Genomic DNA, 13,322 nt, shown 5'->3' on the forward strand with positions numbered 1-13,322 from the left:
ACCTGTCAATATTTGACACCATAATGATACCTTGTCATCTTACCCACCTGTCAAAGTTGACCTCTGGGGAAGGTGGAGATACTGCCCCAGCAGTATTGAGCTCCCTGCACATCAGCTGATTTTGTAAGGTTCTGCTGCACCAGCCATGTCCCGGGGAAACCGTTTGGTGCCCCTGAACCAAGAAGGACTGAACTTTCCACACTTCAGCCAGTGAATTATTCAATCCTGCTTAATGTAGACATGTCTCTACTTGCCCCATATCTGTTCTCTACCTGCCCCACATGTGATGCTGTAGCTCAAGGAAAACAATCTTACAAGCAAAATGAGGAGGTCTGGTGTCCCAGGTTTCACCTGCAGACTGGAGGTTCCCTACTCCTGATCTAGCCCAATCTTGTCTACAACAACTGACAGTGATTCTCCAGTTCCCAGGCAGCAGCCTTTCCCAATGCTTCCTGGAGATGCCAGAGACTGAACATGGAATTTTATGCATGCAGAGTAGTTGCTCTACCACTGAGCTTTGGCCATCCCAACATTTCTCCAATGAAAATAGGGATGTCCATGAGGCATATTAAGCAACTCAAGAAAGTGATCAGATCTGTGATCAGATAATTTAGCTTTAAAAAACAAAAAAAACAAACTTTAAAGCCACTCCATTTTTTATCAGAGCAGTAGCAAAGGTAACTTCTACTTCAGGTAATTCAAATATAAATATCATTCATTTCATTCATTTCTATTAACATCGCAATCCTCTACATTTCTGCTCAGCCCCTTTGAATTCAAAGGGATCTCGTCCCAGGTAAATGATCCCAGGACTGCAGCCTAAGAGGCCATCAAAGGATCATAGAATTGTGGTTGCCTATTATAATCCTGTGTCCTGGCACAGCGAATATTCTGCAAGAGTGCACGGATAAGATTGCCCTAAAACTGCCTGATGAATTTTGAGATCATATGAATGCTTCCTGAAACTTAAAATTATTTCTGACAACCTGAATTTGATAGAAGACTGTAGGGAAGCTGCAGGGATGGTAGAGCTAAACTGAATATGCAATTGTCACATCACACAAGAATAAGTGGAAGTGATAGGAACATTTCACAGCAAAAGTTTTAAAAGGGGGCGAGGGAGTTGCAAGTGCAAATAGATTTAGATGCTATAATAAATAAAAAATAGTTGTAGTTGCAAGTTGCAACCATTTCATAATTTAATGCCATCATCACTAACATCTGCTTATAGTGAACACGCCCCTTTAAACATTGGATGCTAGGATACTCATCCTGCAATATATTCTGAACACAGGAGAGGTACAAAGAGCTTCTCTTTATAAGCAAACATGGCAGTAGCCAATTTGGGTGCCTTTCTCCCCATTGATGGGTGGAGGCTGGTGGGTTGATAGGGCAGCATACCTGGACCATTCTGTTATCCTGTCTCTTTTTATGCACTTCTAGTTGTGGCAGCAATTTGGGATATTCCACACCTGACCCACCACAGCAGCCACTGGCATCCATGCCATCTTCTTAGCCTCAAAAGATTGGTGACCCTTGCCTCAAATCAACAGTTTTCATTACTGTTAACAAAAGAAGAATCCAGTAACAGTTCGCCACAAAGTGGCAGAAATGAATGAGGGATGATTTTTTTTAGATGTTATAACACAGCAATATTATAAAGCTGATTTCAACAAAGCTAGGGAATGATTCTGAATTATGTATGCATTGTATGGTAGAAGTCATAGTCACCTTCACTGTGGCTTGTCAGTGCATCCTGGCTTTACAGAATACAATGAGGAAAACTGCAGCTCTTCAGGGGAGGATGGAAGACTCACTGTATACTGTCAGCAGAAATGCCTTTGGGACAAGTATTTAGTGTGCTCCAGTTGTGAAATATTGGGTGGGAAGGCATAGGTTGTGAACTGCAGAAGTGAAGTCAAGGGAATCCATGTTTCAAGCACTTTTCTGAAGGCAAAACAAGCCAATGAGAAATGTCTGAACCACAGTGACTGCAGGCCACAGTGACTGCAACTTACAAGGATTTTTTTTATTTTGTTTTGACTACGTCAGACCAACATGGCTACCTACCTGTAACTGCAACTTACTTTACTCCAAACTCAAAGATGCAGGGAGTAGTGCTTTCCTGTTTTAGGCAGCCACAGTTGCATATGTTGCATATGAAATCAGAACCACAAATGTTATTAAAAGCAACAATTTTATTTTAGTGCTCCAATATTTTGTTTTTAAATCAGGATGTGGCTTGCTTACACACACACACCCCACATAGAAAAATATTATTCTTGGTGCAGTCCTACTCCTGTGTAACCCCACTGAGAGGTGATCCAGTCATATTGATGTATTAATCTGATCTTCTGATTTGTGTGTTTTTAACTTGTTTTGTGAATATATTTATATTGTTGATTTCATGCTGCTGACTGCCATGTTATTTCCCCCTCCCCCCTCTTAAGTTTGGCAGCGTATGCATTTTTGGCAAACAAATGATTCCTGTATATGTACGTTCAAACTAGCAGCTCTGGAAGGAAACACACATTCTGAATTAAGGTTCAATTCAATGGGGATTGATAAGTATTCTGATGCAAACAAGGCTGCACACCTGCATGTTTGTTAGTCATCTTCCACACAGAGACCTTCTCTGCTAGATCAGGGTGCCCTGTTTCGTACAAAAACTCCCCCCCCCCAAAAAAAACACTATTTGCAACATTAAACTAGAAGCTACAAATGAGTTTCATTTTGTGGCATTAAATTAGACTGATCCAGAATGCTAGTTAATTGGCCAGTGAGATATTTCCACTATAAGAATGAGGCAGATGAGATGTCCCAAGCCGTACACTGACCTGATAAGATCGACAAAATAAGACTGATCAAATAAGGTCAACCAAAACATACACTACTATTTATTTTTCACATCTTCCTGATGAAAATAAAGAGACATTTAGAAGCAGGGCAGTAGGTCATCAGCTCCAAAAAACATCTTAATGTTCTGTTTAGAAACCCAAGTCCTGAACCAAGGCTCACCGTATACTGAGACCAGAATACAATATGTATCTTGTCAAAGATTCAAAATTCTTTTCAGAATAAGCAGATAGAATGGTAACCACGGGAGAGGGGAAATGATATGTTGAGGGCCACAAAGTCTCAATTCCTGGCCACAATTGTACAGACCTCTATGCCCCCAATCCTCCTTGCATATCTGAAAGGTCAAAGGAGATTGGGACAGAGGAAACTGCCATACCAGATCTGCTTATGACGCCCATCTACCTTGCAATTATCTACTCTGAGTGACAGTGGCTCTCAAGAATCTCAGGCAGATATTTTCTCCATCATCTTTCACCCAGTCTCTTTGATGGAAGAAGCCAAAGATTAAATATGGGACTCCTAGGACTAGACATGAGAAAAACATGTATTCAAGTGAACATGCTGTCTCTTTAATTTCTTGCACATAGATAACACGGCATTTGCAGAGAGGGGTATAAGCCTTTCCTCCTAACTGTTTCCCAAACATTAATCAATTCTGACACTATCTTGTTCATGCCTCCTGTACCTGCCACAGCACTTTAGGAGAGGGTTTAATGCCACCACCACCACCACCCCCGCCATTGCCTCAGCATTTATCTCCTTTCCCATTAGGGGAAACTACAGTACCGGTAAGCTTCTTGAATGGTAGAAAGAGCAGCTGGAGGGAGATTTGCATCAGGGAAATTGCATGGGGAAAGGGTTAACTATTGCCAACCAAACTGGGGAGGGACTGTCTCTGTGGCTGCTTTTTAAAACAAAAATGACAAAGAGGGGAGATCCAATCCCCAGTCCTCAAAATCTTTACTGGTTTGACCTAGAAACTATTACCAAATGCCTGCGCTTTCTGGAGCTTCTCTTGACAGGTTTAAGTAATTGGATCTTCCTTTTGCAAAGAAACCACGAAAGCAGAAACACTTAAAGATGCAAAATTCTGTGCCGGGTCTTGAATTAAAAACAAGCATGATGAACGCACACAACCGGGGGTAAAGGAGCAGCACATTCCAAAGGCCTCAGTTTTTAAAGGATGTCTATCAGGAAGGAACGGTGTTTTAAATCTATTGTGTATCCATGTGGAAGATGTAACATTGTGAAAACCAGTCTGCTTGGCCAATTGCCTGGCTAATAACCAAGATTAAAATTGTACTCTTGTAATGCAACATTTACCTCCTTTGACAGATTAGCATTTCCATGTCATAAACACAAGCAAGGCAACAATCTGAATTAATAATAATACTAATAATTTCCCCCAAATTGTCTAAAGCCAAACCAATCTAGTTCCCTCTATCTTCTTCCTTGAAGGAACAGGCAAATGAGTAATTCTAAACCCAAGATCAGATTAAAAACTAGATTCAAGCTAATTATGTTCCGTAACATTCAGACAGGGTTAGAATCATGATACGCTGTTTCACTAGAATTGCAACCTCCAACTATATCGTGTCAATTGGCTTTGTACACAGATATTAACTAGCTCAAATTCACTCTCTCCCCTATCAGTAGAATGGGGAACTTGCATGAGAAAAGAACTAGACAAAAGAAGAGGGAAGATATATATATATATATGAGATACATACGCAGCTCAACCTGTGGATTTCTCCTTGATTTACTCGCCTAATCGTCCTCTTTCTCCTCCAGAGTTCACTGGGCTCCCTTTTAAATACTTTCCCTCTAAAACTCATGGTGTCAGTAGGAGTCCTGGAAGCATATTCCTTTAACCTTTTGGCTACACCAGCTTCAGAGAAGAGAAGAAACTTAGCTGTACTGTCTGAAGGGGAAGTATAGTATGAGCATTTGCTGCATTCACAGAAGCTGCATTTTTTTTTAAAAAAGCCCCAGCACCCTCAGTTATAACTCATTACTTCCTGTGAGCTATAAAAAAAGATGGTGCTTCAGTGAACCGCAAATAAAATCTTAGTGGGGATGACGCCTTAGGCACAATATTCCCCTTTGCAGACGCACTCATAAGAAAATCCTGTTTCAGTTAAGAAACTCTGATTAGAAGAAACCTGGTTACCCCAAACTCACACCATTGCTCCACCCAATTTGTAATTTCAACTTTGGTAAGGGGCAAGCAAGCAAGGCTTCCCTAGGAAGATGGAGACATTTTCTAGAAGAAGCTCAAATCTTCCATGACTAGGAGGTGGGAACTGCATGGAGGGTGTCGATTAGGGTTTGGGAAGAAAATCAGATGGCATTTGAAGGTGAATGGACTTACGTAATTCACACTTGCCAAAACCATGTGTGAACTGAATCACAAGAGTCCTTTGAATTCCACACATTTCTGAATTTTGCAATGCAGCTCTCCAGCCAAGCAGTGTTGTTGCATCCTTTGTTGGTGCCCAGGACACCTGTGTCCTTGTGCGCACCAGGTGGGACCAGGGACTGGGCATGGAGGGTGAACAAAACCCGCTGCACAGGTGCAGGGCATGGACTATGGCGGTCACATACCAACGTTGGCCGGGCAGCCTCCTTCCCTTTCCAATTCCAATTCAACTGACTTACTAGGGGCCTGTTTCTATCAATTTTCTTTTCCTGTTTCCAAACTCTAGTTAATAAGAGCTGCCTTCCTTTATTTCTGATGCTTACAGTCACCCTTGAAAGCAACACCAGCAACTACACAATCTAGCAGGTCCCTAGCAGTTAGACTAGCAGTTCAAACTGCTTTGGGAGGATCATTTATCTGAAAAGGTGATTTAGAAACCTATTAAATTAAGTAAACCAAGAAAGTTCTCAGTTTCTCAGCAAGCTACTGTTCAGTGGGCTTTCATCTTACCAGCACAGGTGTTTCTATAAAATAAGTTCAAGCTTGATGTCTCCATTGGACCTGAAACTGGTCAACCAGGAGTAGCAATAAGAAATGAAACATTGGTATGAATGGGCCCATTTGTGAATCAATGAAACAAATAATGAAAGGAATGGCAAAGTAAAGTAACAAATGAGTTTTAAATGGCGAGAGAGCTCATTTGTTTAATTCATATATGCCCTCTTCCTAAGCAGCTGAAATAGATTAAATAGGGATTGCAGGGAGGGAGGGATAGGAGAGGTGGTAAGCAAGCTTTTAGCTAAATCAAGACTTAACCCAAGACCTAGATCTCAATTGCTACTCACACAAGCCAAGAAGGAAAATAAATGAACAAAAACTCAAGAGCATTGGACTTGAGCAATGCCCTCCAGGCATTGATGAACTACAATTCCCATCATCCTTGGCTATTGGCCATGCTTGTTGGGGCTGAGAGGAGTTGCAGTTCAATAACTTCTGGAAGACCAAAGGTTTCCCACACCTGCTCTAGCTACTGACAGGAATGTCCAGTGATGCTCCCAAGACTCAGTAGAGAGAGAAAAGCAATATAATCTCAAAAGTTAGCAGTGTTAGTTTGGGTCACTGGCTGCTTAGTAAAAAGTCTTACATTTTAAGCAATTAGCTAAAACAATGTATATAAAGAATGCTGAACAATTGTGTGTATTTTATATAGTAGTATTTCTTTTCCTAACCACTCATTGTAATCCAGATTGCCATCATAATATCAACTTCAGTAGGAAAGGAGAAACGAAATTTTGGAAAGGGCTATGGAAGTTTGGGAGGAATGAATTCTAGGACAAGGTATGAGAAACGAAAAAGATTTGGGTTTCTATTCTTCAGTTGTACGACTGCTCTTTCAATTTGTCATTTTTTTTAAAAAAAGTGTTATTCTGAGAACCTGATCTGAAAACCTACTCCAGAAAGTGTTATGGTGACTCATTTTAGAGGAAATTCCACTCTGCACATGTTTGAAGCTAATTTTTTGAACATGTTACAGGTAGGTAGCCGTGTTGGTCTGAGTCGAAGCAAAATAGAAAAAAATTCCCTCAGTAGCACCTTAAAGACCAACTAAGTTTTTATTTTGGTATGAGCTTTCGTGTGCATGCACATACCAAAATAAAAACTTAGTTGGTCTTTAAGGTGCTACTGAAGGAATTTTTTTCCTTTTTGAACATGGTGTACGTTGAGCTGGAAATGATTGCCACAATGATGCTATGAATCTGGAATGAAGAATGTCTGTCTGACATTGCAATATATTCATGTTCAACATTGTGCTGGCCCCAGTGAAACATTGGTCTCTGTCCTGTCCATTCTCTCGCTTAATTTGCTACAATAAGATGCTTTACAATACTTTACCTTTGGCAGGGGGTTGACCCAGATGACCTTCAAAGTCCCATCCAACTCTTATCATTTTATGTGGATGGTACTGGTCACCAGTTGGGTATTTGTAATGTGCAATGGTAGCCTCCGTTGAACAGACTCCACAAGTTGTTTTTTTTCCAGTGAACAGACAATCTGGGACTTTGGTCCACCACTCTGGCACGAACTCCAAAACCAGCTCCATAGTAGTGGTGAAGGTGGAGCTGATCACAGGATAGGATACCATACCATTTAAATATTGCCTAAATAATACACTCATTAAGAGCACAGCCCTTAACAGCTGCAATTTCCTGGAGCTCGGGTAAACAAGGAAAGCCCTTCACACAGCATATTAAACCAAAAGGTTTCTTGAAAACTCAACATGATTTCATCAGATATTAAATTGATTAAATGACTGGGTTACACCTCAGGCAATGTCTTACAAAACAAAAAATGTCTTCAGTAGTTGCCTAAACATCATCACACCAGACACCTGCCTGATTTGGACTGGTAATTAATTCCAGGGAGCTGCAGCTGCAGCAGCAAAGGCTGGATTCTAGCAGAGGCTAAGCATCCATGGAAACAGAGGAGCCACCCCCCCACACACAATACCTAATCCAAAAACACTCAGGTACAACATTACACGTGGAAAACAAACTGAATATGCTCACCCGTTTGCCATACAAGAGATCTTGATGGTTGATTACAAAAAATAATTCCCACAGCTCTTCATCATGTAGCAAATTGTTGCTGATTGTAGTAACCTGATTGTTTGCAACACCAAGGTATCAAATCTTGTTTTGGCACTATAGCTAGACCTCTAAAAGGGTTGTGATGAATTATGGAAGCTTCCATTTTTTGGGGACCAACAAAAATGTTGATTGCAGTTCTGGTTTGATCTTACAGAAATTATCTTCATTAAGGAACTCTCTAAAGGCCAGTCACGTTTTGCGGGTGGCTGTTGGAGGAACAGAAGTTACTGTCCTTCCTTACCCAACTCCATCACTCTCAACCCACACAGTCTCTTTCCAGTAACTAAGCAGAAAATCTGAACTTCAGTACCCCTTTAACCATCCCTTGCAATGGCAGCGGCCTCATTGGTTAATGGAAAGGCAAAAAGAAATGGGCGAAAAGTTCTCCCACTCTCACATGGCCATGCAGTCACTAGCATGGACACAGCAAAGGGCAGTCTGATTTCTTCCAGATCTGGACCTGATGGCCAGTGGTGTGGTCAGAGACGGACCATTGGGGCTCTGTCAGCAAAATCATCAGGAAGGCCCCCCAAAGCAGCAGCTTTCCACATTTTGAAGCAATCTACATTAATATCTGAGGAGCCCTCTCCCCCACCTCCATATGACCATTGAGTCCACATCATTAAATTACCTAACCGCACCACTGCTGATGACCTAAACTAACCACAGCCTCCAGATCCTGAGTTGGAAGGCAAGGGAGAACTTCCTCCATCAGGCAGAAGCATTTGGGATTGGAATGTTTGTGTGCAGAAATTCTCTGCATTGCTTCCTTCCCACCTCCCACTTTGGAAACATAGGCTCCATCCTCACTATACATTTAAAGCACTGGGATACAACTTTAACCGGTTACAGTTTCTCCCACAGAATCCTGAAAACTGTTGTTAAGGGTGCTGAGAGTTGCTAGGAGGACCCCCCCCCCCATTCCCCTCATGGAGGTATAATTTCCAGTTCCCTGGGAAGAGGGATTGTTAAAATACTCTGAGAATTGTAGCTCCATGAGCAGAATGGAGGGGGTATCCTAATAACTCTCAGCATCCTTAACAAAGTATAGTTCCCAGAAAGCTTTGGGGGAAGCCATGACTATTTAAAGTGGCATGATACTGCTTTAAGTGTAGTGTGCAGATGGGGCAATAATGGTCATTCTTCCAAATACTGGGAGTGCTTTCAAGAGGAATATTGCTCCCTTCAGTATATCCCTCTCTGTGGTAGCCAAATCACCCAATATGTTTTCCCTATGCACAGTATTTAAGTTTCCCCACAAGAATGTGAATGACAGCTATTTGCTTCCTTGTAAGAAAGTAATGGCATAGACTCTGCTTCTAGTGCTGTCCTGGTGTTGCAAATTGGATTGTGGTTCGGGTACAGGCCCGGGCCAACACTCAGCCTCTCTGCCTGTGTATCAGCAGGACAGAAAACTCCTTTCACCCTCACACAGCATGGCCACTGGTTGGAGACGATGGGAACTGTAGTCTGGAGGACTTGCTTGCTTCCTTGGTTGCTCTGAAGACTTGCAGAAGAGTGGATTCACTGTACTCCCACTGAGTGAAGTACTGAAAGGCAATGGCGCCTGGCAATAAAGAATGGAAAAGAAAGCAGAAGGTCTTTGCCAAGCTATGCAGACATTCCCAGTGACTACCAAGGAAGAACCACAACATTAACAAAGTTGGCATTTGTCCTCGTTTTCTCTCGTACCACCAACACTGGCGGGATTCTGAAAACTTCTCGCATGACACTCTGAAAATAACTGCCAAGGCGAAATGTCCCTGACAGATTCAGGAGTTAACACAGGATCCCTCAAGCCTTGCTGACTTCACTGAAAGTAGAGATTCCTTTTTCAGTAGCTGGAAATGACATTGGACATAATCTGCAACACTTTATCTCAGGAAAGCATTCTCTCTCACACACACACACACACACACACAGAGAGAGAGAGAGAGAGAGAGAGAGAGAGAGAGAGAGAGAGAGAGAGAGAGAGATTTGCATGGCAAAGGCATTTTAGGGGCAAGGAAATCTTAGAATGCTTTCCTGAGAGAGAGAGATTTGGTTCAAATTGTATAAAGATGAAGAATGCCGTTGTTGCAAATAGCCCTAATGGAAGACAATATATCTCCAACTCTGCCCTGCCTCTCCGACTTAGAAATACCATAAATCTGCTTTGCCCTTAAAGGGAATATACAAAGGGAGGGAGGCTTTTGTACATTGGCCCAGAGAACACATTGATTTGGACCAAACAACCACTGAAATGGCAAGATAAATATGTGAACTTCATCCAAATTGCTTCCACCTAGCAAACGAAGCTGAGACTGTTTTGTCTTCTGCTTTCAGCTTCAAAATGGAGAAGGAATTCTGTAAGTGCAGCCATTAGTGAAGAGCAATAGCAAAGTCCCACTTCCCTCAGTAGATATATAAAGCCATACACTTTAAAATAAGTGGAACCAGATTTTGAACAGGATTGATATCCCAATGAAGTCAGTGAAAGCACCATTTGAGCAGAATAGATCTAGATTTAAACACGCACTAAGAGAGAGGATCTCTGGATAGTTACACACTGAACAGATGCTTGGCACTGGTTTAGGTGAGCCGAGAAGGGCAAGTTGGTTTAGAAGAGGAAGAGGCAATTTTAAGGTTTGCAAAACCAAGGATGAGCATTACGTTACCACCTCCTTAAAAAGAAATCTGACGGTGTGCGCGCAACACATCACGCGTGCATGACGTCACAGGTAAGCATTGTGTGCAATGCTGAGGCCCCTCAATACTGGGTGCAAGACTGCTCCTCTGCATCCCACCAAGTGAAAAGTAGGTGGTGTGTGGCTTCATCTTGCAATCATAAATTGCTTTCTCCCGGAGTGTAAGGACAGAAATGTCCTCAAATCCAACAATCAAGTTTAGGAGCAAGGGTACCTTTTCATGTTTCTAGTCGATGAAGCATGCTTTGATATGGTAACATCCCCAAATGTTAAACTCCCCAATTTTGTTTTGAGGATAAAGACAACCCTGTTTAAGTATCTGCATACTTCTGCATAAGGGCTGCATTACTGGGCAGGACCAGGTCATGTGAATTAATGTGCCCTCATCTCAAAAACATAGCTCCTGTTCTCATGCCCTTTTGGTACAGCCGGGATGGAATCCAGTAAACCCTCCAAACCACTTCTTTCTGGGTTATCCTTAACCTAAAATTTAAGGTAGATTATTCATACATGCTCAAGAGTCTAAAAGTCCTGGGTAAATAAAAATGGTGTTCACATAGAACTAGTGCTGTGCCCTGTCCTGCATGTCGTCTCAACAATTTCACGTCAATTAATGAGATAAGAATTTGCATTTGAAAATTAAAACGTTACTTTTCAAGGGGCCATGGACTGTTTGTAACTATAGCCTCTTTCATTCTACAAATCATCAGCACTCTGCAGCCTTCCTGGGTGTCCAGGTTTCAATCAAAACCCAGGGAGAAGACATGAGGCAATTTCCGCCAAGGGGCTTTTTTAGACCAGGAAGCACCAGCAGCCAGGGAGACTGCAGAGCACTGGTTAAATGCTTACTGGAAAGAAAAAAGAAGACACCACACCATTACGTTTGGTTGAAAATCACTGACATCTGTGTCTCAAATAGTGGTGGAAGGTTTGTCCATCATCCCCTAGAACCCATTGGACCTTGACATATGATATCCAATTGAAGGACCAACAGCTCACTGCTCATTTTATAGCATTCAGCAGCAAAGCTGCCTGTCCATTTTCCTTTATTTGCAGCAATCTGTGAAGCTTCTGCACCTGAGTCTCCAGCAACCACAGAAGCTGCACTCTATGCAAAATAAAATAAAATAGCATCAATGGCATATTGTGCTGATTCTCCTTCAGGGATGCACAATTTTGAAGGCATGGTAACTTAGCAATTTAAACTTTTTTGATATGAGTTATTCCTCAGTTGAGACAGTGCTTGCTTTAATTTGTGAACCAATAGCCTGCAAGCATACCCTTGCTCTTCCCAACACGTTTGCTATCAGAGATGGAGCAGCAATTCAAGCAGGGGGGTTGGGGAGCTTAACATGTAAATATTCCTTGTTGGCTACAAAAATAACCCCATGACTCCACACAGGACATAATGGAGAATGTCATTTACAGTCAAGGAGAGATGGGTGATGCCACTCTTTGATAACAAATAACATGCTCCATGCATCATTTCCTGCTACACTTAAAGGGGCTTGCAGTAAAGCTGCTGATTTCTGACCTAAAGCACCAAGAAAGAAAGCTTGTGAGCTCCTAGCCTGCTCTCCTGCCTTCTGCTGCCTTGCTGCCCCCTCCCACTTCCCCATATTTGGCAGGATCTCCTCAAAAGAGGATGTAGTTTCGAAAGAAGCTCTTTAGTCTTCCCTGTTCACAAGAGATTACAACAACTGGCTATCTCTAAATCCTCTCACAAGCTATGTCAAAGTACTGGGGGTTCTGGGCAGGGCCGGCCCTAAGGCAAGGCTGGGTGGCGCAATGCGCCAGGGCGCTGGGCCATCAGGGGGCGCTGCACTGCGCCCGCCAGATAGCCGCGCTGGGAAATGGGGTGGGGCGGGGGGGTGCCGGAGGGATCTTCACACCAGGGCGCCAGATATGCTTAAGACTGCCCTGGTTCTGGGTACTGTCTAAACTTCTATGGAATTATTGACAACAGTTCCAAGGGTAATCTTCAGCAACTGCACTATGTGTCCTTTGTTGCCAGCTTTTCTGTGCCTTCCACCCACCAGAAAACAGAATTTGTCAACAGCAGCGCTATTGGGTCATGCCTGTATATTTCACAGCCCAGGTGCTACCTTGGGGCTTCTGGAATTGTCAGCAGTAAAAATTGATGCACAAAATCACATTTTGCCCTCCTCTGCCACATCACAGAGGATGCTGGGTCAAAATTCTGGAATATTTTAATGCAGATTACCTAGCCTATTTTGGTTCATCTGTTCCAACTGGATCAGCATATGAGTCAGGTTGCTAGCCACCAGCAACTACTTAGCTATCACTTATGTGAGACAACTGTTTTCCCTTGCATGACCTCACACTTTCATCTAATTGTTACCAACAGTCAGTCATTAAGTGTTTAGGGATAGAGTAATAATAGCTTCCTTCCTTCCAGAAGACTTTCACAGCACAGGAGCTCATCAAGCAGAAGTTGAAGGCCAGAACTCTTCCCAATGCCTCCACACCCAGAGAGAGAATAGTAATTTAATTTGCACATGTCATTCACACTGTGACCCACAAGAGTTTTTATTTCCTTGATGGAAGTTGATCCCATAGATATTTCAGTATGGATCAAGTAATTTAGAGCCCCTTTAGCCTCATGTTTACCCAAGGCTCTATTTTGAATTCTGCTCCTGCATCCCTGGTAATACGTGAAGCTTGTCCCCCATTTCCTTTAATAGACAG

General features: G+C 42.4%; 1 protein-coding gene across 10 annotated transcripts in view; it reads right to left on the reverse strand.

Annotated features, from left to right (window-relative positions):
• DOCK10 (dedicator of cytokinesis 10) overlaps positions 1–13,322 on the reverse strand; it is a 177,961-nt gene that overhangs the window by 112,039 nt on the left and 52,600 nt on the right. The window contains exon 1 of one of the 10 annotated variants that reach the window (XM_035132553.3): positions 4,590–4,794. The exons of 8 other annotated variants lie outside the window; for them this stretch is intronic. In XM_035132553.3, coding sequence (XP_034988444.3) covers positions 4,590–4,694 — 105 coding nt within the window. In that variant the 5' untranslated portion in view covers positions 4,695–4,794. Of the gene's footprint in view, positions 1–4,589; positions 4,795–13,322 lie in introns of those variants that run through there. One more of the 10 variants, XM_035132554.3, reaches the window with a different exon arrangement.

This window comes from Zootoca vivipara, chromosome 5 (genome assembly GCF_965207765.1).
Source record: "Zootoca vivipara chromosome 5, rZooViv2.hap1.1, whole genome shotgun sequence".
Classification (NCBI taxonomy): domain Eukaryota; kingdom Metazoa; phylum Chordata; class Lepidosauria; order Squamata; family Lacertidae; genus Zootoca; species Zootoca vivipara.